This window comes from Mytilus galloprovincialis, chromosome 3 (genome assembly GCF_965363235.1).
Source record: "Mytilus galloprovincialis chromosome 3, xbMytGall1.hap1.1, whole genome shotgun sequence".
Taxonomy (NCBI): domain Eukaryota; kingdom Metazoa; phylum Mollusca; class Bivalvia; order Mytilida; family Mytilidae; genus Mytilus; species Mytilus galloprovincialis.
The window spans coordinates 54,324,748-54,345,553 of NC_134840.1; the positions used below are offsets into that span (position 1 = coordinate 54,324,748).

Sequence of the window (20,806 nt, forward strand, 5' to 3'; positions counted from 1 at the left end):
GAAACATTTCAGTCATAGCATAATATATGCTTTATGTTGTGATGTTACACAATTGTTTTAGGTAAGGATTAAGGTTGGTACCTAATAAACATTTAAACACGCTGAATTTGTTTGCACCTGTCCTAAGTCAGGCCCCTGATGTTCAGTAGTTGTCATTGTTTATTGTTTCTCGTTCTTCATTTTTTTTTAAAATCAATTAGACTGTTGGTTTTCCTGTTTGAATGGTTTTACACTTGTCATTTTTGGGGCCCTTTATAGCTTGTTTTTATTGGTGTGAGTCAAGGCTCAGTGTTTTGAAGACTGTATTTGACCTATAATGGTTTACTTTTACAAATTATGACTTGGATGGAGAATTGTCTCTTTGGCACTTTTACCATATCTTATATCTATTTCATCTAAATGAAGTTGTTTATTGTAAATAGGGTCATAAACAACATAAAGAAGTCTTAAGAAACATAAAGAAAGAACTTCAAGATCTTCAAACTCACTAGTTAATATAATATATTTTGATTTGATAGATTTTAAAAATTTTTTGGTCTCAAAATCAGGGTGACAGTTCTTATACCTAAGTTATTAACCATAGTGTTATGTTACATGTTTAGAGAATTTTACAACAAAAATTTACAGTAGTAACAAAACAATCTACCTTGTCCCAAATAACATTGGCAACTTGGTCAATATGTTGTCCTATCGATGCATGATCTCCGCTGTATCTACAATATATCCATGTTATCAACAGAATCAAGAAAATTCCAAGGGCCCAGTTCATCAGGCTGGCAAATGATTCTATTCCTATAATTCCAAAAAATCCTGACAGAAAATATGCAATTGCCATCACAGAGAACAACACAGCTGGTGTCCGTGCAGAACTGAAAATATTTTTTCCTTCATTATGACTTTTAAAGTTATCATTGGCCTCTTCAATGTCTTTCTGTAATTGTTCTTTATATATTGAACTAAATTCCTTGCCACCCATTTTCCTGGTGTCGTCAAACAAATCCATGGCAATAGTAAGGCATCTAATATGTTCTCGTTCTAGCTGCTCTGGATGTAAGTAAGGTTTGTCACCACCACATATCTAAAACAATGTAGGCCATAATCAGAAAAATTATATTTTACAGAAATTAATGAGTTACATTATCTGGACAGTGAAAACAATAAAACATGTATGTCTAAATCTTAAGCTGGTTAAATCAGTTATAGGAATAAGATTTTAAAATATTCCTTCATTAAGTTTATGTTATTGTTTTGTACAGAAAACTTTTTTCATGTAAAATATGAATGAAACAAGTGAAACTGAGAGCTACTGCTCACTGATGATACCCCTGCCGCAAGTGGATAATATTAATAGTGTAAAAATATGCAAGTGTTCGGTAAACAGGAAGTTGTCGAGTGATGAATCTGAAAACGCATCGAACGGTATAGCTGACTTATATAAATCCTGAAACCAAATTTCAGAAATCCTTGTATTGTAGTTCCTGAGAAAAATGTGACGAAAATTTTCAACTTGACTATCATGTGTAAAATCATACAAGTGTTCGGTAAACAGGAAGTTGTCAAGTGATCAATCTGAAAACGCATCACACGGTATAGCTGACTTAGATAAACCCTGAAACCAAATTTCAGAAATCCTTGTATTGTAGTTCCTGAGAAAAATGCGACGAAAAATATTCATGGGACGGACGGACTGACTGACGGACTGACAGAAGGACAGACAGAGGTAAAACAGTATACCCCCCCTTTTTTAAAGCGGGGGTATAAATATAGAATTGACCAAAAATGACTGATAAATTCTAATCTTTATAGAAAAAATCAAACTCAACCTTAGCACATTGATACAACATACAGGAAATGATTTCCTGGCAGATCTCAAAATCTCTTTCACCAGTACAACTGACCATCGTAGAAGTTCAAAGCAAAATATCAAATTGATCCTTATATAGATCCTAAGGAAAACATAACCAAAGACAGGCAGTAAAGATCATTGCAGTGTACCACCCACTCTTTGATTTGGTTTATACATTTTTACATTTTATCAAGTGGTCTACTAAGGTAGCATTTTTTTCCTTCAGTATTTAGTCATTCTCCTTCCTACCTTTTCCATTTCTTTGGTATACCGACTCTTTGAACTTGAAACAGCTGCTAGATTATTGGCCTCTGCTGTTGCCTAAGTAATAAATAATGCATATGAATAGTTTACACAGATATTTGGAAGATATATAAATGTTTATTTGAACATCCAACAAGCAATCAACAATAAACAATATTCAGGACATGTTATGCAATATGAACACAGGTGTTGAGTACTCGTTTAAATCTTTAACATCCAGTGAAAAGTTTTGATTTTTGTTGGGATGTGGTATTTTGGTAATTACCTTTCAAAACTTAATTACAATGTATAATATATTGACATCGCTACATATCTCCATGAATTTACATGTGAATAGATATTATTTTCATTAGTATTTTGAAGGATATTCCAAAGGGAACTTAACCCTTTCAACGCTATACACGGCATATGCCGCGATTATGTACGCCGTCTGCCACTGTTATTCGCGGCATATGCCACAATGACAATGGATTTTTCATCAGGACTCTTAAACCATTTGGTTTTCATTCGGATCCTCTCTAATTTTTCCTCAGATGAATTGAGGATATACAAGGTCTCATTTGCGCTTGAAATCCCGGCAATTTTTAAAGTAAAATCATGCAGTAGAAGGAAAAGAGAAAGAAAATAAAAACAAATATTTTGACAAATACAAATGGCGGAAATCGGAAACGAAGCTGGAAATATTTCAGCATTTCTATAGCGAAACTGAAAACGAGGATTACCGGTAGTTAAAAGGTTTCCTTTTACCTCAATGTGTTTATTACATTTAATTCGTGTGGGAAATATGATTTGATCGATCATTATGAGACGTAGAAAAAGGGGGGAAAAGGAGGTTGACTGAAAACTTTGAGGAAGGAGCCACTTATTTGTGCCACGATTACATAATTCGTTGTGTACGGTGCAATACACTATGGAATCGAGCAATTGGTGTCTTCTTTATTATATGGCAGATAAAATAACAAAATAAATGAAGTCGAAAAGTAGTTTTTATTCAAAATTAAACACAAATGTAATAAATTACACCTTTTACCTGTTAATTACCTGAAAATGCAGGTAACCTGATAAAATTTTCACTGAAATAATTGCCTAACATTACAGTTCATGCTCTTCTGAGCATTTTTCATGCAATAACTTTCTCTGTATCTCTTATTACAAAAAAGCAGTCTGAAAAGAAATATACTGTTCTAAAGAATGAACACAAACAAGAGGCTCTCAAGAGCCTGAATCGCTCACCTGGTAAACAATGCCTTATTGAACATATTGAACCATGCCAGGCAAACATGTACAGCTAACAATTCTTCAATATTACAAATATATATGACTTACTGTTTATAAATAAAGAAAATGAGACCAAAACACAAACACTTAAAACTTAGCAATGGACTGTGAAAATGAGGTCAAGTTCAAATAAAACCTGCGTAACCGACATATAGATCATAAAATATTTTCATACACCAAATATAGTTGACCTAATGCATAAAGTATTTAAAAAATAGACCAAAACTAAAAAAGTTAACTTTGACCACTGAATTATGAAAATGAGGTCAAGGTTAGATGACACCTGTCAGCTAGACATGTACACCTTACAATCATTCTATACACCAATTTTAGTAGACCTATTGCATATAGTATAAGAAAAACAGACCAAAACACAAAAACTTAACTATAACCACTGAACCATGAAAATGAGGTCAAGGTGAGATGACACCTGCCAGTTGGACATGTACACTTTACAGTTCTTCTATACACCAAATCTACTAGACTTATTGCTTATAGTATCTGAGATATGGACTTGACCACGAAAATTTAACATTGTTCACTGATCCATGAAATGAGGTCGAGGTCAAGTGAAAACTGTCCGACAGGCATGAGGACCTTGCAAGGAACGCACGTACCAAATATAGTTATTCAATTCTGCCGCCGGATCACTATCCCTATATCAAGCTAACTGCAACAAAAGTTGCAGGCTCGACAAAAATGATCAAGACAATATTTTTAACTAATCATTTATTAAGAGAAAAAACTTGTATACATGTACTTACTATACATCTTTTTCTAAAATAAAATTTTACCCTGCTAGGTAGAGAATAGGTAGGTAGATTATGTTGGACATTGTTAAACTTTGAACCCCTTAACTAAGAAACATTGACTATGAAGATTACCTCAGTACCATAGTATTAGTGTGTTAAAATATGGCCACAATAAAAAATCCTCAATTCTCATCCCCTCCCATATTGATTTTTCGAGTCTCAAAAAAAAAAATTTAGATTTTTAGCCAATTTTATGTGATTTTGTTTTAGACAAAATAGAAAATAAAACACAAACTTTATTTTATACACCCTACTGATCATTCAGTTGAAGTTTGGTTGAATTTGGTTGAGTAGTTTTAGAGGAGAAGATTTTTTAAAGTTCGCAAATATGATGAACAAATTGTGAAAAAATTGTCATTAAAGGACAAGAACCCCTTAAGGGGTCAATTGACAATTTTGGTCATATTTAACTTATTTGTAGATCTTACTTTGCTGATCATTTTTGCTGTTTACAGTTTATCTTTATCTATAATGATATTCAACATAATGACCAAAAACTGCAAAATTTCCTTAAAATTACCAATTAAGTGGCAGCAACCCAACAATGGTTTGTTTGATTCGTCTGAAAATTTCAGGGCTGATAGATCTTGACCTTATGAACATTTTTACCCCATGTCAGATTTGCTCTAAATGCTTTCGTTTTTGAGATATAAGCCAAAAACTGCATTTGACCCCTATGTTCTATTTAAAGTAAGGGCGGCCATGTTTTTTGACGGATCAAAAATCGAAGCACACACTTTGTGCAGGATAATCTAAGGAACTATCATGCTAAGTTTCATCCAAATCCATTCAGTAGTTTCAGAGGAGAAGATTTTTTAAAGTTAGCAAATATGATGAACAAATTGTGAAAAATTGTCATTAAAGAACATTTACCCCTTAAGGGGTCAATTGACAATTTTGGTCATATTAACCTATTTGTAGATCTTACTTTGCTGATCATTTTTGCTGTTTACAGTTTATCTTCATCTATAATGATATTCAAGATAATGACCAAAAACTGCAAAATTTCCTTAAAATTACCAATTAAGTGGCAGCAACCCAACAATGGTTTGTTTGATTCGTCTGAAAATTTCTGGGCTGATAGATCTTGACCTAATGAACATTTTTACCCCATGTCAGATTTGCTCTAAATGCTTCCGTTTTTGAGATATAAGCCAAAAACTGCATTTGACCCCTATGTTCTATTTTAAGTAATAGCGGCCATGTTTTTTGACGGATCAAAAATCGAAGCACACACTTTGTGCAGGATAATCTAAGGAACAATCATTTTAAGTTTCATTCAAATCTATTCAGTAGTTTCAGAGGAGAAGATGTTTGAAAAATTGTTAACGACGACAGACAACGACGACGACGACGACGACGGACGCCAAGTGATGAGAAAAGCTCACATGGCCTTTTAGGCCAGGTGAGCTAAAAAAATGCAGCAGCAGCAGCCATTTTTCTATTTTTTTGTGTAGCGTTGAAAGGGTTAAGTCAGGGGAAATATATATGATTCTAAAAGGCAAGCGAGTATCTGAGTACTAAAAGTGTTCTCAAGTACTCGAGTACTCCTTGCCATCATTAATATTTATGATTAACTTTGTAAAGCTTTCCGAAATAGAATATGAATCCATCCTTTACATTACCATATTGTTTTCAATCTTTGTATACTTACCAGCAACATAGATTTGGGCTCTGGTAATTCTTCTCCTTGATAAATTTTGATATAAGCCTGAAAAGATATTAAAAGAATAGAATAATAAAGAAGTGGCCAATATTAGAGATAAAAACCTGCTTTTAAGACCTCTATTCCTCTCAAGTTCTCAATTTTACATTCATATAATCATGTTTTTTTTTGTACTTTGACTTAAGGTAACAGGTACGTAAATGGCTTGTCCTGTGATTGTTAAAAGAAATTGCATGCACATAGAACTTATTAAAAGAAAATGAAAAATCGAAAAATTTAAGTTGGTCACCGATCTAATTTCCGAGTTCCAGACATCTGGAGATGGTAAGGAAACAACATAAAGTACATAGACATAACGTCAAATTTAAACAAAAAATTCGAAATTTCAAGTTTTAGTTCATCTGCAGTTTAAATCAATCCTACGATTTTTCTATAAAAATCAAATGTTTTTAAGGTATTATTTTCCTTTATTTTGATATATAATTTTCATGGGGTTACCGAACTCCCTTTTTATATATCAGCCGTTGAAAGCGTGTTGCTGACGGGAAAAGAGAGAAAACCCACGACGTCGCCGAAAAGATTACGCAACGTCAAGGCTAATACAACGACTTATATTATTCATTATAATTTATTTGGCTATTCAAATGCGCTATAGAGCATATCATCCTGTTTGTAAAAGGATATTGAATACCTCTTATTTAAAAAAAAAACGATAAAAGATCTGTCATTAAAATAGAATCTCCGAATGACGATATACATTCAATATTCACATTTTCGACCACAATTTTACTGCTTCACAATAAGGAAGGCAAAATATAACGCGCAACGGTAAATTGAACCTAATAAGCTGAAAACATACTAAATGGGGAAATATTTCCTTGGGACACAGATGATGCTCCTGCTTGCATATAATGTTACTGAAGTTTGAGAACAGAAATCAATTTTGGACGGTACGACGGACGGACAAGTGTTAAATGTAATGCCCCCTCCGCTACGACAGGTGCATAAAGAAAAACACAACAGTATACTTTTATTCCCCCGATAGTTGCAGGGGGTCATGCATATGAAATATTTAAAATAATGTTTCAATGGCACGAGAACACAACACAAACATGAACACATACTTCGATCCAAATAGCACTGGTCATTTGCAAACTTGTGTTTAATATGACACAAAAGGAAATGTGGGATAAATGTTAATTATAGGCAAAAGACAAACAAAAAGAATATTTCAAAGTTTGTTGAATATTATCCTTACTTTTTTCCACCGTTGTATATAAATTCCAACTTATTCATCTTTTGTTTGTGTTTTTTTTTTTTTTTCTGCTTCGCCGCGGTTGACAATGTTTTCTCTGGGTACCAATCTGCTCTATCCCCCACTCAGCTATGTGTTGTTTGTAATTGTTCATCATGGACTTTGAACACACATTGTGCGACGTTCAGATAAATGTATCCAGTCTAGATTTTGTGAGCTGTAATGATCAAGCTAACAATGTACTGAATAGAAAAGCTGCATGCAGCGATTGGAAATCGGCAACAGCATTATTTACCTCGTAATTTATGCCAACAAAATTCCTGTTCATACTTTTTTAATATTTTAAGTTTTGCGAAAATTTAAAAGAAATACGTATAGCAAAAATTAAAACTATATTAATTTTCTTTTTTTTTATAGCAGCATTTGCACATGTATACAAACAGTATCAACTGAAATCGAAATAACTGTAGTTCTGAAATTTTGCGCATTTTAAAATGAATTTATTGATGCACGCAGACTTTTTTTAAATCTTCAGTATAATATATGTACTTTGCTAATTATTTTATTTATGAAGTGGCGCTAAAGAGTAATTTTCAGTCAGCGGATCTCTATTTTTCCCTTGCCGCTTTTTCATGTTGGAAAGCTTGTAGTGAAAAGCAACGTGTAACATTTATTTTTAATGTTCGTTCATTTTGAAAGACAGTTTTATTCCCATTTGTACTTGCATAAGGCCTCATCCCCATTCCGATTCTCGTTCATGTGTATTGTCCCTTTCTCTTGCTTACCCGTCTGAAGTAATTTCCGACTTTATACTAGTATTTCACAAATTTCATGTCACACAAGCAGCAATAAAATTCTTTTGCTTTTCAATAATTTTAACTATAAATTATTTTTTTAAAATAGTACTAGTACTTTCATTTTCAAATTCTATTTATAGACCATATCGTGGACGTGAAAGAAAGCACTGTAAAGAAAGGTTTATGTAATTATATTGTGATGAGAAAAAATAAGGGTCATATTACAGTCATAACAGGAATATCAAATCAAGAATATAAGTATTAATCTCTTTTTTGTGTCGATGCATCCTAGCATTCTATGTGTAATGCATGTACATGTTAATGATATTCTTATCAATACTGCATTCCGTTTTCACGTCCCATATCAACATTCCCGATTTTCAAGTTAAGTCTCTGGTCTGTGCCGATTTATACCAGCGTATAGTAAGTTAATGTATGGACAGTTACCCCAAAGAATAAACAAAATACTTCCGAGACCCATTCTTTGTACTTTAAACAGTTTTATAGAACTTGAAGTTGGTCAACGAGTACGGATCAATTTTAAGTACACCCAACTCAATCACTCTCCGGCCATCACGACACATGCCAAGTTTCTTTCATTTTCATTGGAGGGAAGCACTATTAACTGTTACAAGATATTTTATTTTACATTCTTCATTTGTTGCTACATTTTGATGAGATGCATTCAATACTCTTCCACCAAATTGACCATTATTCCGAAGAGGCGGAATATATTCCGACATCTTGAAAATAGTTTTTCTGGTGTACGGGAGATAACTCCCATAGCAACAAACGTTGATTTTCCCGTTTTCCACTAGAGGCGTTCATTTACGTACCTCTCACCTTAAGGCCAACTACAACAAATAATTAACCATTTAGAATCAATAATTTATTGATTGATGGTGTTTAGCACTATTGGCTACATCATGACATCCACTTTGTACTGGTTAAGAAAGCTTGAGTGAATGGAGAAAACCACCAACCTTCAGCAGGAAAACTAACAATCCTAGTCAACAAAGTGGAACACACCTTTTTACATGCAGAGTTTGAACTCATAACCTCAGTGGTGTCACAGACTTGTGATTGCTATAGATAAACTATTTAAACCATTCAACCACTGAGGTCCTCAAGAATTGAAGATTACCTTGAAATATTCTACAAGTTCTCTACAGGTAATCTTTTGTCCATTCATTTCTTTTATTTTCAAGTTATCTTCATCCAAGAGCAATGGCACTAATATCTGAAGTTTGTCTTTAAAATCTGGTTCAATATCTATAATGAAAGGGAAACATTTAAGAAAACTATATTCAATTAGATAGAAGGCTTAATTATAAAATACTGAAATTCAACTAATTTTTGTGAGCAATTTATTTATGGGACATTCACAAGTAGGAAAATAACGCGAATATAAATGTCGCAAATTTGTAAAAGTTAGATCTTTCCTTATTAAATTACAGCAGGTAAATTTGAAAATAGCAAAATTAAATTGCCGTGAAATTAGCATGAAATGACTGAATGCCAAATATAGTATCCACTAAAATAATTTGGTTTACAGTATACATAAATCAATGAAAACTGTTGTATGCTTTCCAATAATCCCTAAAGGACTGGGTGAAATAAGTTGGAAATTATAAGGTTTACATTTTCATCTGTTTTGAAGTTGAAGAACTGCTAAATAGAAAAGTAATTTATAGCCATGAGGTCACAATAAATGAAGGTGTGATGTCAAAGAAAGAGTTTTTCTATGCATTTCTTGAAAAATTACTTAGATTTTGGTAATTTTTAATAGTTTTGGACCAGTAAATATTGAGAACATGCAAGTACTAACTTGATTATAACACACAGCCTCATATCATAAGTAACATGTCATTCATTAATTAATTTGCAAAGTTTCATAAAAAATCTCATTTAATCAAATATGAATATAACATCCACTACGTAATCTCTAATATGAAAAGAAAAGTAAAGAATAGGTGGTATTTTTTTCATTTTCACCATTTGACATCAATCTGTACTCTAGTCTTACCTTTCAGTCTCCCATCAAATTTAGGATTTGTGGCAACTTTAAGACCAGGATGTGGCATTAAGAAACAACCAATATTTTCAAAACAGGATTTTATGTGCGATCTCAACTGTTGCAACTCATTATGTTGCTTATCTGAAATCTGAAACAAGATGGGATTTAATTGTCACACTGTTTAGGCTATTAACACATGTTACATGTAGGTACCAAGGACAGATGTTTTTAAATTGTTAGTTATTTATACTTAATCAATTTCTTAATCTCTGTATATATAGATAAAAGTGCCCATGAGACAAAGATTCCCCTGCTAATAAATATACAGAAAGTTCAGCATTTTTTTTTCTATTTATAAAGGGACATAACTCTAGAATGGTGAAAGTGACACCACCCAAATTGAACTTGATAGGTCTTTAGTGGTAATAAGCATTGTGTATAAGTTTCATAACATTTGGTTGAGGCAAACATGAATGATAACTGATAAAGAAACTATACCAATAATATCATAAATAAATGTATATAATAACATAAACCATTCTTGGAAAGAAGTTTCACTCAATTTTGAAAAATGATAATGCTATTATCTTTTTCAATCTCTAGGTAAATTTGAACATGATACTGGAATGTCAATCTTTAGAAAATGATAGTAGTTGCATTGAAACATAACTCATACCTCACTAAAAAGTACTTTGACAACTTTTATTGCATACTGTTTTCAACTTTCTTCTTGTTTTAATCATTAGTTTTTATTTAGAGATAAATCAATTTCTCACCTGCAATCTCCTTTCAAGTATTTTTCTTCCACCAGCAGCCCCATAATCTGCCTCATAGGGGAAACTCCAGTCCCTCACCAAAAATTCTAAACACTGATAATACAAAAAAAAAAAAAAAAAACATACAATAAACTATATAGACTTAAACATTGCACTAGCAAAGCATCTTTATATTAACTTTAAGAACAAGTGTTTTATGTTAAGGAAAAAACATACATTTATTTAATTTCAATTTAATAATAAAAGTGAGATATATTATTATAATTTAAATAAAAACAACAAGAGTTGATATCAAGCGTTATCAAATTCTCAGAGTAGTGAAACCCATTATTTAAAAGTGTCTGATCCATTTGTCATTTTGAACAAAAATATGTTTACCAGGTACACAAAAACCTATTTAACAGTAAATTGCCTTTGTGTTTAAAAGAAACTTCTGGTTTAATCAATTTCAATTTTGAAATCTTCATTACAAATATAAGTACATCTTAGCTTACAGCTTTGAAAATATGTGTCAGGAAAGTAGACTGCCACTTACATTACACAGTTTCAAGCTTTTAGGATGCTTCAGAATGGAATTAAATTTAACTAAAAGAATACTTTGACAAATCTGTGTTGCCAAGGGGTAGAAAATGACCTAACTAATAGCAAATGGAAATGTTACAATTTTGTAACATATTTCAAGATATGCCAGTAAAAGTAATGCTTTTTAAGTATCACTTACTGATATCACTCTCCTTTGAGTATAACAAGAGATAACATGTAGATGTGGGATAAGACATAACAAGCCACTGCCATTGGAGAATTATAGATTATAGATCGTTTATCAAATGAGAAGGAGTTTATCTGCTACAATATCACCAAGATAAGATGTTGATGAGGAACATCCTTAAGGAAGTTCGCTTGTCATGTTTTGAAATTTTGGTCAGATTTTCGGAATCCTCTGGTTTTATCCATTTAAATGCCTTAACAAATTTTGTCCATTAACCCCCATTTTTCTTTTTATAATTCTTTTACATGTATAATGATAAGCTGTATGTTAAAGTCTTATAAAATTTTAATTATTTTTTAATAGTTTTTGAGGACTTAAACTTGTCAATGATAAAGTTATGAAAAATCAACAGAGAGCATTTTCCCGCCAAAATTTCAATGGCTAATATCTCGAAAACGAGCACGGTGACCTATATATATTTTGCACTTTTGATTCCTTTATTAATCCCCTATCAATATAAACTAGTGTTTTAAAAAGTTAATTACTTTGAAACTGACAAGCCAACTCCCTTAAGCTTAGATATTTCTTAAAGAGGGGTTATTATGTAGAATATTTAGAACATACCTGAAATGGTTTTGATATATTGTCGTTTGCTTCTAGAGCAAGTCTTCCATACTCTGTAAACAGCTGTCAATACAAATAAGATTGATATATTAAATAATGTTTCTAAGAAAAGGTTGCAACAATTCAAAAGAACCGTATTAAAAGCTAAAACTTCTGCCTCAATGCATGACTGAAAATGAGAAAGCCAAGCATAAATGTTAAAGATGATGATTTAATTTTTCAAGAACAGCAAATAGTTAATATTAAGATAATTAATGTCAAACACCTTAAGAATAAATGTGTTGTAGTGCTTAATTTAGCCCCACTCTTGTTTTGAAATGTCAAAAACAGAAAGTAGGAACCCGATTGATTGGAAAAGTACTCATGTTACCATGATCACTGTAAAACAGCTGATCAAATATGAAGCCATTCTGTTAAGTTACAGGAATGACGGATAAATATTTGATCCAAATTTTAAATGTTCATTAGACATATTAAATTTTATAAAAGTATCTAAAAAATACTGATTCATTACAACTCGTCATTATCAAGGTTTTGATAAACAGTGTGTCAGAAAAAAAAAGACCACACATTTACTTACTGATATAAAAATAAGCATTTTGAAGGTATTGCAATACTTAGTCCCCTCTCGGCTACAAATAAATTGTACTGGAACAAAATGTTAACTTGATCTATAACTTGTCATGCTCAATATCTTCAAGCATGAAGAAAAAAGTGTGGAAAACGATCTATCTTAGTCCAAGGACCATAATTCTGCATAAAACCATCAGACCGGAACAAAATTCGAGATTGATCTGTAACTTGTCATGATAAAACAATACACCGATTATCAAATCAATACCTTCAGCACGTATTAAAAAAAATGCATCAAACTGAATTGCCAGACTGACAGATGGAGAGACAGACGGAGTGCAAACCTAAAGTCCCCTACAACTTCATCGATAGAGGACTAATGAGGAAATCCGGTATGGTTATCAAATAGACAACTATCCACTATAAAAATAGAAGAGAACATCTACAGGTCGCCTGAAATTGAACTTCCTAAGTCTGATGAATGATATTTCGCCTAAATTTTAACACTGAATCAATAATTGTGAAGAAGATTTAAGAGGTTGACAATAGTTCAAGTGCAAGAAGTATTCAAGGCTACATCTGCATTGTGTTATGTTTTAAAGCAGGAAACCACTAAACAAATTAGTTTGCCTTACCTTAATGATGGATAACAAACCTTAAAATGTATCACTATTATCAAAAAAGATTATTTCACTTAATGATATATTTTATACTTTTATATCTCCACCAATAACATTGTATAAGATCAAACTCCTTGCCAAACACTTTTTTTTTAAATAAAAAAAAATATTGTGAACAGCCCTTCACATTTCCAGTGTCTGTGACAGTGGAATATTTATGAAACTGTCGATAGATCTTGACAAATTCTTACAGCGACAAGGTTTAGATATATGTGAAATTGCAAAGGTCCTTAAATAAAAAAAAAACCAACCAGGTGCTCTGCAGGGCGCAGCTATATACGACCACAGAAGTCGAACCCTGAACAGTTGGGGTAAGTTATGGACACAACATTTAAGCTTGATACAGCTCTGAATTTGGATTACGATCAAATTTTTGACATAATATGAGTTTTTGACACACAACAAATGTCAAGATCTTACAAATCTATTGCCCAATATTGTGCAATTAAAGGTTTCTTCTTTTAACTTTTCAAAATTTGGAATTTGAGAAATTTGAAGAAAAAAAAATTGAATACAACTACCACACCCCCTTTTTTGCAATTAGTCCAAAACCTGACATTTCTTTATACATAATATACAAGTAGTGTAAGGGAGGTAAATCCGAACATACCCAACATTGTATGTTAAATGTTTTAGAATTACCTCCCTTACACTGCTTTTAAATTGTCTAAATTGTCTATTGACCAGAAATACCTAGTTTTTCCCCTTTTTTGCCCCTAATTCCGAAACATTTTGAGCCATAACCCCCAAAGTCAATACGAACCATCCCTTCATGGTATGGAAACTTCTGGTTCATACACTTGAACATAAGTTATTGCTTGAAAACTACAAAAATGATTATTTTGGGCCCCCTTTTTGGCCCCTAATTCCTTAACTATTGGAACCATAACCTTAAAAATCAATCCAAACCTTCCTTTAGTGCTATTGAACCTTCTTGTAAAAATGTATAGAGATCCATAAACTTAAACACAAGTTATTGTCTGTAAACTACAAAAATGCTGCTATTTGGCCCTTTTTTGGCCCCTTATTCCTTCATATTAGGGAAAATTAACCCCAAACTAAATCCCAGCCTTCCCTGTGTTATACGGAAACTTGTAGTACAATATCAGAGAGATCCATACAGTTACACACAAGTTATTGTCTTGAAACTAGAAAAATGACTGTTTTGGCCCCTTTTTTGCCCTCAATTCCTAGACTGTTTGCCCAAAAAACCCTTAAAATAAATCCCAACCTTCTACTTATGGTATTGAACATTGTGGTACAATTTCAGAACAATTGAAATACTAAAACACAACTTTTTGTCTTGTAACTAGATAAATGCTGTTTTTGGACCCTTTGGGTCCCTAATTCCTAAACCCCTTGGACCATAACCCCCAAAATCAATCCCAACCTTCCTTTTGTGGTTATAAAGATTGTGTTAAAATTTTTTATAAATTTCTTTTTACTTATTCAAAAGTTATTATCTGGAAACAATCCGTCTTCGGCCGACAATGACGACGATGACGTGATACCAATATACGACAAAAAAAAATATTTTTGCGGCATACCTGCCAACTGTCACTATTTGCGGGGGATTTCCCCCATGGAAGCTCCCAAATAGAAATTTTGAAAGAGCAATTTTGTCCACAATTTTAAAGAAAATAATGACTTTAAATATTGCTATAGGCTTTTAAAAGTATGAAGAAGCCAAAAAAACAACATTTAAATGTTTTTGAAGGCTCCTTTAAAGGTTTTGTAGGACTACAAGAGCCATCTTGCACATAAAACCCCCATGGGCATTTTGAAAAGTTGGCAGGTATGTTGCGGTCGTATAAAAATGCATAAAATTGTTATTTTTATAACCAATATATAATTTTTATAAGACTTTTTAATAAATAGAACACAAATAAAATAAGTTATTACCAGTGTTCATTGTCACTTTTCCAAAACAGATAACCTTACACAGCCTATGAGGTATCATGCTTCATAGTTCTATTAGAAATTCAGCTCATATAAATATTTTCTTAAGTTTCATCAAAAATCATCTATTGACCATCTTTATCAGTCTCCATACCTTGTATATCTGAAGAATTAAGTGTCAATTGCAGATCTTAATCTCAGTTTAATGATTCATAACTTGTCCAAAACTCTGGGCAATGCATATTCTGACATGTGGTATGAGCAATTGCCTACTTCTGAAACCTCTATTAAAGTTCTCCTATAGATGTCTCTTTGGGTCTAATTGTCTTGTTTGGTTAATGTCTCATTGGCATATACATGTACTTCACATGTCATTTTGTTCATACTAATGAAAGAAATTGATGTATAAGTTTACCTGTAAATGTTGCAAATCATCTTCTTGAATATTCTGTGTTATATTGTAAACCTAAAATAATTGAAATAAAACATTACTTTATTGGAGGTCACTAAGAAACTAAGATCTACACTCAGATTTAAACTGATACAGTCAATGGTGCATAAAATATAGAATACAGTGCCCTAACTATTAGGAGGAATCCAAAAATATATCAATATACCGAGTTTATTTCTATAAAAGAGATCAACTTTAACATAAGGCTTGATCTAAGTAATGATATTAAAAAAACTGTCTGTATACTATGTATGTAAATAAATTGACTGCAATTCATTCTGACAAAAGTTTATCTCAAGTAAACCAAAAATGTAGATCACGTGTACAAATAAACTAAAAATATATATTGTGTGAAAAAACTCCATTTTTAAAGGGGAAAAAATGAACACATATTGAACAGATGAGTGATTAAACATAGTATAACAACAAACCTGTACAGAACTAATCATGGTACTAAGGGCAAACACAGTGGCACAATCTCTAACTGTAGACTCACTGTCAAACGCTCCTTGGGTATCCATAAGTAATACAACAATCTAAATATAAAATGCATGATTATAAGTTTAAAGGGTTTCAATCACAGTTTGAAAGTTTAAGTAAGCAATTGTTGTTGCTTGTATCTTTAATCTATACAATTGGCCAAACAACACAGTTCTATACTTAACTTTTCAATTTTATACGAAAATTCATGAATAACTGGTTTATATATAACAAATTTAACTAGTTTTTTTCCAACATTTTCCTTGTATTCCTTCCATTTCTTTGGGGTTAAGGAAATATTCAATTTATGTGGATAATTGTGGTTTTTGCCCAAGTCTGTGTACAAGCCTATAGCTTTTTGTACCCTTTTTTAAACATTTAAATTTAGGGTTAACCTATACCCATGAATTTAAAATCTATAGAAATTGGTTTCCCACAAATAATAATGAATCCCAAGTGTGATAGGCCCAATAGTAGCTCAAAAAAGATCAGTAGGGGAATGATAATAATTTAGTTGTAAAAGGATAAACATGACAAAAGGGAAGTCAGTGCTGAAAAATTCAACACTTTTAAACAATCTGTGGTTATTGCCGTAAAGACTATAATGTATGTCTGTATTTTGAAAACATTTTGTTATGTTATGAATGTAGTTTAACATCCCATCTGAATCAGCTTGTCACATCCAAAGTGTAAAACATCATCATATTCGTCAAGATAAATTTGTACCTCTTCTCCAGAAGATGTTTTACACACAAAGGGTTCACTCCATAATAATATTCCTGTTGTTTCCCTCTCTGAGCCTCCCCTCCAAGAAAATCCCTCTAAAGGTGATTCATCATCTCCAAGCCAATCAGGATCACCCTAAAATTATATAAATATGATATATATATATGTATAAATGGTTGAATTTTGCTTGTATGAAAAGAGACAGGGTTCAGCTTATGGATTTTGGTAGATGAATCCAGTGACTATCAACTTAGAAAAAAATAGAGTCCAACAGTTTGAAGAAAAACAATATCAATGTCATAATTTCTTAATTAAGTTTTCATGACAAAATAGAGAAATGAAATAATTAAGATTTACTTTTATATTTTTCAATGAAATAATAACTTGAGCCAACTGATATAATTTTGCTGCATCTTTGGGCTTTGATTCGTAGCAACTCAAACTTTGATATACAGTGTTGAAAATGTATTGCACTTTAAAGTGGACTTTAATGTGCAAATATCATTGGTATATAATCATAGATTCTATAAAATTGACAGAATTTGCAAAACTTACATCGAAACAGAAGAATGGAATATGAATGGACAAGATTTCATCAGTATGTTCCACCACATGGGTGGCAGACATTAAAAAGCAGGAAAAGGCTGACTATTAAAATCCTTCACCACTTGTTTCAAAAATAACTTATAAATGCAGAGCTCACACTTTAATTGTAAGACTTCAGTCTTTTTATCTAAAAAATGACAACATAGTCCAGACACCACTAGAAATAAAACATAAAAGGATATTTTGAGGATTTAAATTTCTTGGAATCTTACCACTTTCAGTGTTCCCATTTGCTGATTAAAGGAAATAAACCCATTCAAATTGCAAACCCAGTCATTTGTACTTTTAAATTATTAAACTATATAAAATATGGATTTCAGACACTGGCTATACATTTTGTATATATTCAATTTATCATATACTTAGACTAAATAACATATGATTTTTACTGTATGATAATACATGTAGCATTAAATTAACATAAATTCCATATTTTTTCGAATTGGTGCTTAGCAGGCTGATATGAAAAGTTTATCACATGCTTCGATTGTTATCACATGCCTTTCCGTAACGTTATCGCATGGCATTCCGGTGATACTCAGCAAATTCCCGAAAATACGCCTCAATGCTACGTTTTCTGTGTGTACAAAACAATTATTTGGATACTGGAAAGTATATTGTGTAAAATAATAAAAAAAAAAAACAAAAAAAAAAAACAAAAAAAAAAAAAACAAACTAACAAACAAACAAACAAATTATTAAATAAATGCATTTTAAAAAGTTTCAAACATAATTTAGAAAGTTACTTTAAAAAAAAGTTGACTTTTCCAAACAGTGTTCATTATGTATATTTTTCGTCGACTCGTCCATATTAAAATGTGTTTCTTCTCTGTTGAAGCATATGATAGAAGATTTCATATCGAATGCACTAAATTTGGGGTCCGATGTCCGTGAACTTTTCACTCTTTCTATTTTTTAACTTCTATTTGTGAACCTTGTAAAAGGATCAATATATGAATCTGTTATTTTTCTCCATTGTTGAAGCATATGATAAAAAGATCCTAACATGTCATTTTTCATATCGCATGTATTATCAGCCCTCGAGCCATGCGGCTCTTGGGCTGATATTGAACCTAGGGCTGATAATACATGCGATATGAAAAATGCCATGTAATAATCTGATAATATCAAGCGTGCAATGAACTGGTTATCCTTCCCTTAAAGCAATCTCATTAGTTGCACTTCTTTTTACATTGTTACTGGTCCTTTATGACAAATATTTGTGTTACAATTTTTGCAAAGCTTTAAGAGGGTGTCCATGGAAAAACCAGGCAGTGGATGGCACATGACATATTTTGTTTTCAAAATTTTTTCATCTATTTCATATCACAAATTCATTCTTTCTCAAAGTTAAATTTTGTTTTTTTATTTACTACAACAAATAAAGACAAAAAAAATACATAGAAAGGACTGAAAATTCATTGAAAAGGGGAGATAACTCTTCATTTTGTATAAAATTTTGTTGCGTTGTTAGTGAACTTTAAAATCATTTTCTGAGCCATACACTGTTGATTCAAAAATATCTTTGACATATATATCCTTTGTATGATATAAACATTGCATTGGAACCAAAAATTCAGTGGGAAAAAAATTATGTTGTGCAATCCATATTATAGGATTTGCCTGATATTTACTTGGACAGCCTCTTAAGTATCTTTGTTTTTCTGTTTAAACTTCTCCACTTCATGTGTTTTGGTGGTGGGATTGTTGTTTTTATTGGCCTTTTGTATGATTAATATTTCTCACGATATGAAATTGTTATTTTCAATTGAGAAAAGCCTTAATTTAACTCTTGAAGTTAAGACAATTTTAAATTCTCAAAAATTAATTCCAGCTGAACAATATCTGCAATGGACATTATAGTGTGCCAACACTGTCTTACCATTTCTTCATTTTGACACTGAAACAGTGAAATATGAGATACAATGTATGCTACCTGTCTGGTTATGAAAAACCACATTTATTAGTAATTATAAACACTAGATTAACAATATTTAGTTTTTGAAATAGTTGTGAGGAGTGCTGATTTGTGTCTCAATCTCGTGTAGGCAGATCATAACCTTTTAGTGTTACTCTCCTGCAGTCAGATCTAGTTTCACAATCAGTGGCAAAAAAAAATCCTTTATTCAGGGTGACAGTCTGAATTTGCTAAAAGTTTTAAATGATTGTCCAATCTTCATAACAATTTTTTACTTTCATAACCAATTTAAAGAGTGAGAACCAGACAATTTTAAACACACAATTGTTTCACTTAACTCATCTTCAACCACCAATCAATTGCATGGTATGGGACACTACCATGACTACATTAACAGTTTACTTAGTAATTTTGAACTTTGGGTACCAATTCTTACTTTTGCATTCAGATATCTAAGAAAGAAATCTAGGAGAAATGATTTTCCTTTTCTAAATGCCCCAGCCACAGATACTACAGCAACTTTCTTGTCCTGGATCTCTGGATTTAACAATACTCTCTCTAAGGCTTCCTCATTTAACTTAAAGGTGTGCTCCCCTGCTTCAACAATCTGTATAGGCTGGCCTTTTAAACGCTCACCTTGAGCAGACACTGCAAAAAAAAAAAAGAAATGTAGTTTAAACATGTTAAACCATTTTAAAATATACATTTACATGTGTAGCAATAGCTTAAATTCAGAAAGAAAATAATTTACTTTTATCTATTCAGTCCTCCAAAAGTTAAGCCCCACCTTTTTTCATTCCATCGATTTTTTTTCCAATTCAAAAAATCAATTATTCCTTGAAAAAAAAAAATGTATCATGTAGCAATTTTGCTAACATATACATGATATACCATAAACAAACCACAAATATAATTTTGGTCACTTATGAAGGTTCTATGCATTTAAGTTTTGCATTCATAGAAATGGTGTAGTTTAAACAAATCAGAAAAGGAATTTTAAGTTTCACTGATTTTATTTTTTTAAAACAATTAATCACCCAATATCATTAAAATTTGCTACAAATAGGTAATCTTTGGTATGTTCGACAAATTTAATGTCAATAGTTGAGTCAATAGCATGTGTAATAACCTCACTTCCGGTACAGTTTCGTAACGGCTACGTCTCATACTCTGTAAAGCCTTCAAAACTTTAAATGAGGAAATCTATTCCATTCATAAACAATTGCCACTTTTAAATCGACAAGATTTTTGTGAGCATGGTGAGGGTGGATCTCTGCGATTGAGATTTCTGCCAATGGCATCCTAGACATGTTTGATAGGGTTGATGTATGGATACATCGAAGGCCAAAAGATAGTGTAAAATGGCTTTTTGCTCTTTGGACTCGGTACAATCCTTGCCCTGTGCGGTCTAGCGTTGTTGTCCATGTAC

General features: G+C 32.0%; 1 protein-coding gene across 3 annotated transcripts in view; it reads right to left on the reverse strand.

Moving 5' to 3' along the window:
• Nucleotides 1-20,806, reverse strand: part of LOC143068331 (atlastin-2-like) — a 37,722-nt gene that overhangs the window by 12,415 nt on the left and 4,501 nt on the right. For 2 of the 3 annotated variants that reach the window (XR_012976153.1, XM_076242287.1), the window contains exons 2-13: nt 19,814-20,025; nt 19,342-19,359; nt 16,854-16,988; nt 16,079-16,183; nt 15,612-15,662; nt 12,045-12,107; nt 10,712-10,804; nt 9,945-10,083; nt 9,063-9,190; nt 5,855-5,911; nt 2,096-2,167; nt 647-1,078 (exon numbers count right to left, since the gene is read on the reverse strand). Coding sequence is in view for 2 of the 3 variants with exons in the window: in XM_076242287.1 (XP_076098402.1) it covers nt 647-1,078; nt 2,096-2,167; nt 5,855-5,911; nt 9,063-9,190; nt 9,945-10,083; nt 10,712-10,804; nt 12,045-12,107; nt 15,612-15,662; nt 16,079-16,183; nt 16,854-16,988; nt 19,342-19,359; nt 19,814-20,025 (1,505 nt within the window). In the remaining variant the exon portion in view is untranslated. The remainder of the gene's footprint in view (nt 1-646; nt 1,079-2,095; nt 2,168-5,854; nt 5,912-9,062; nt 9,191-9,944; nt 10,084-10,711; nt 10,805-12,044; nt 12,108-15,611; nt 15,663-16,078; nt 16,184-16,853; nt 16,989-19,341; nt 19,360-19,813; nt 20,026-20,806) is intronic. The other variant, XM_076242288.1, reaches the window with a different exon arrangement.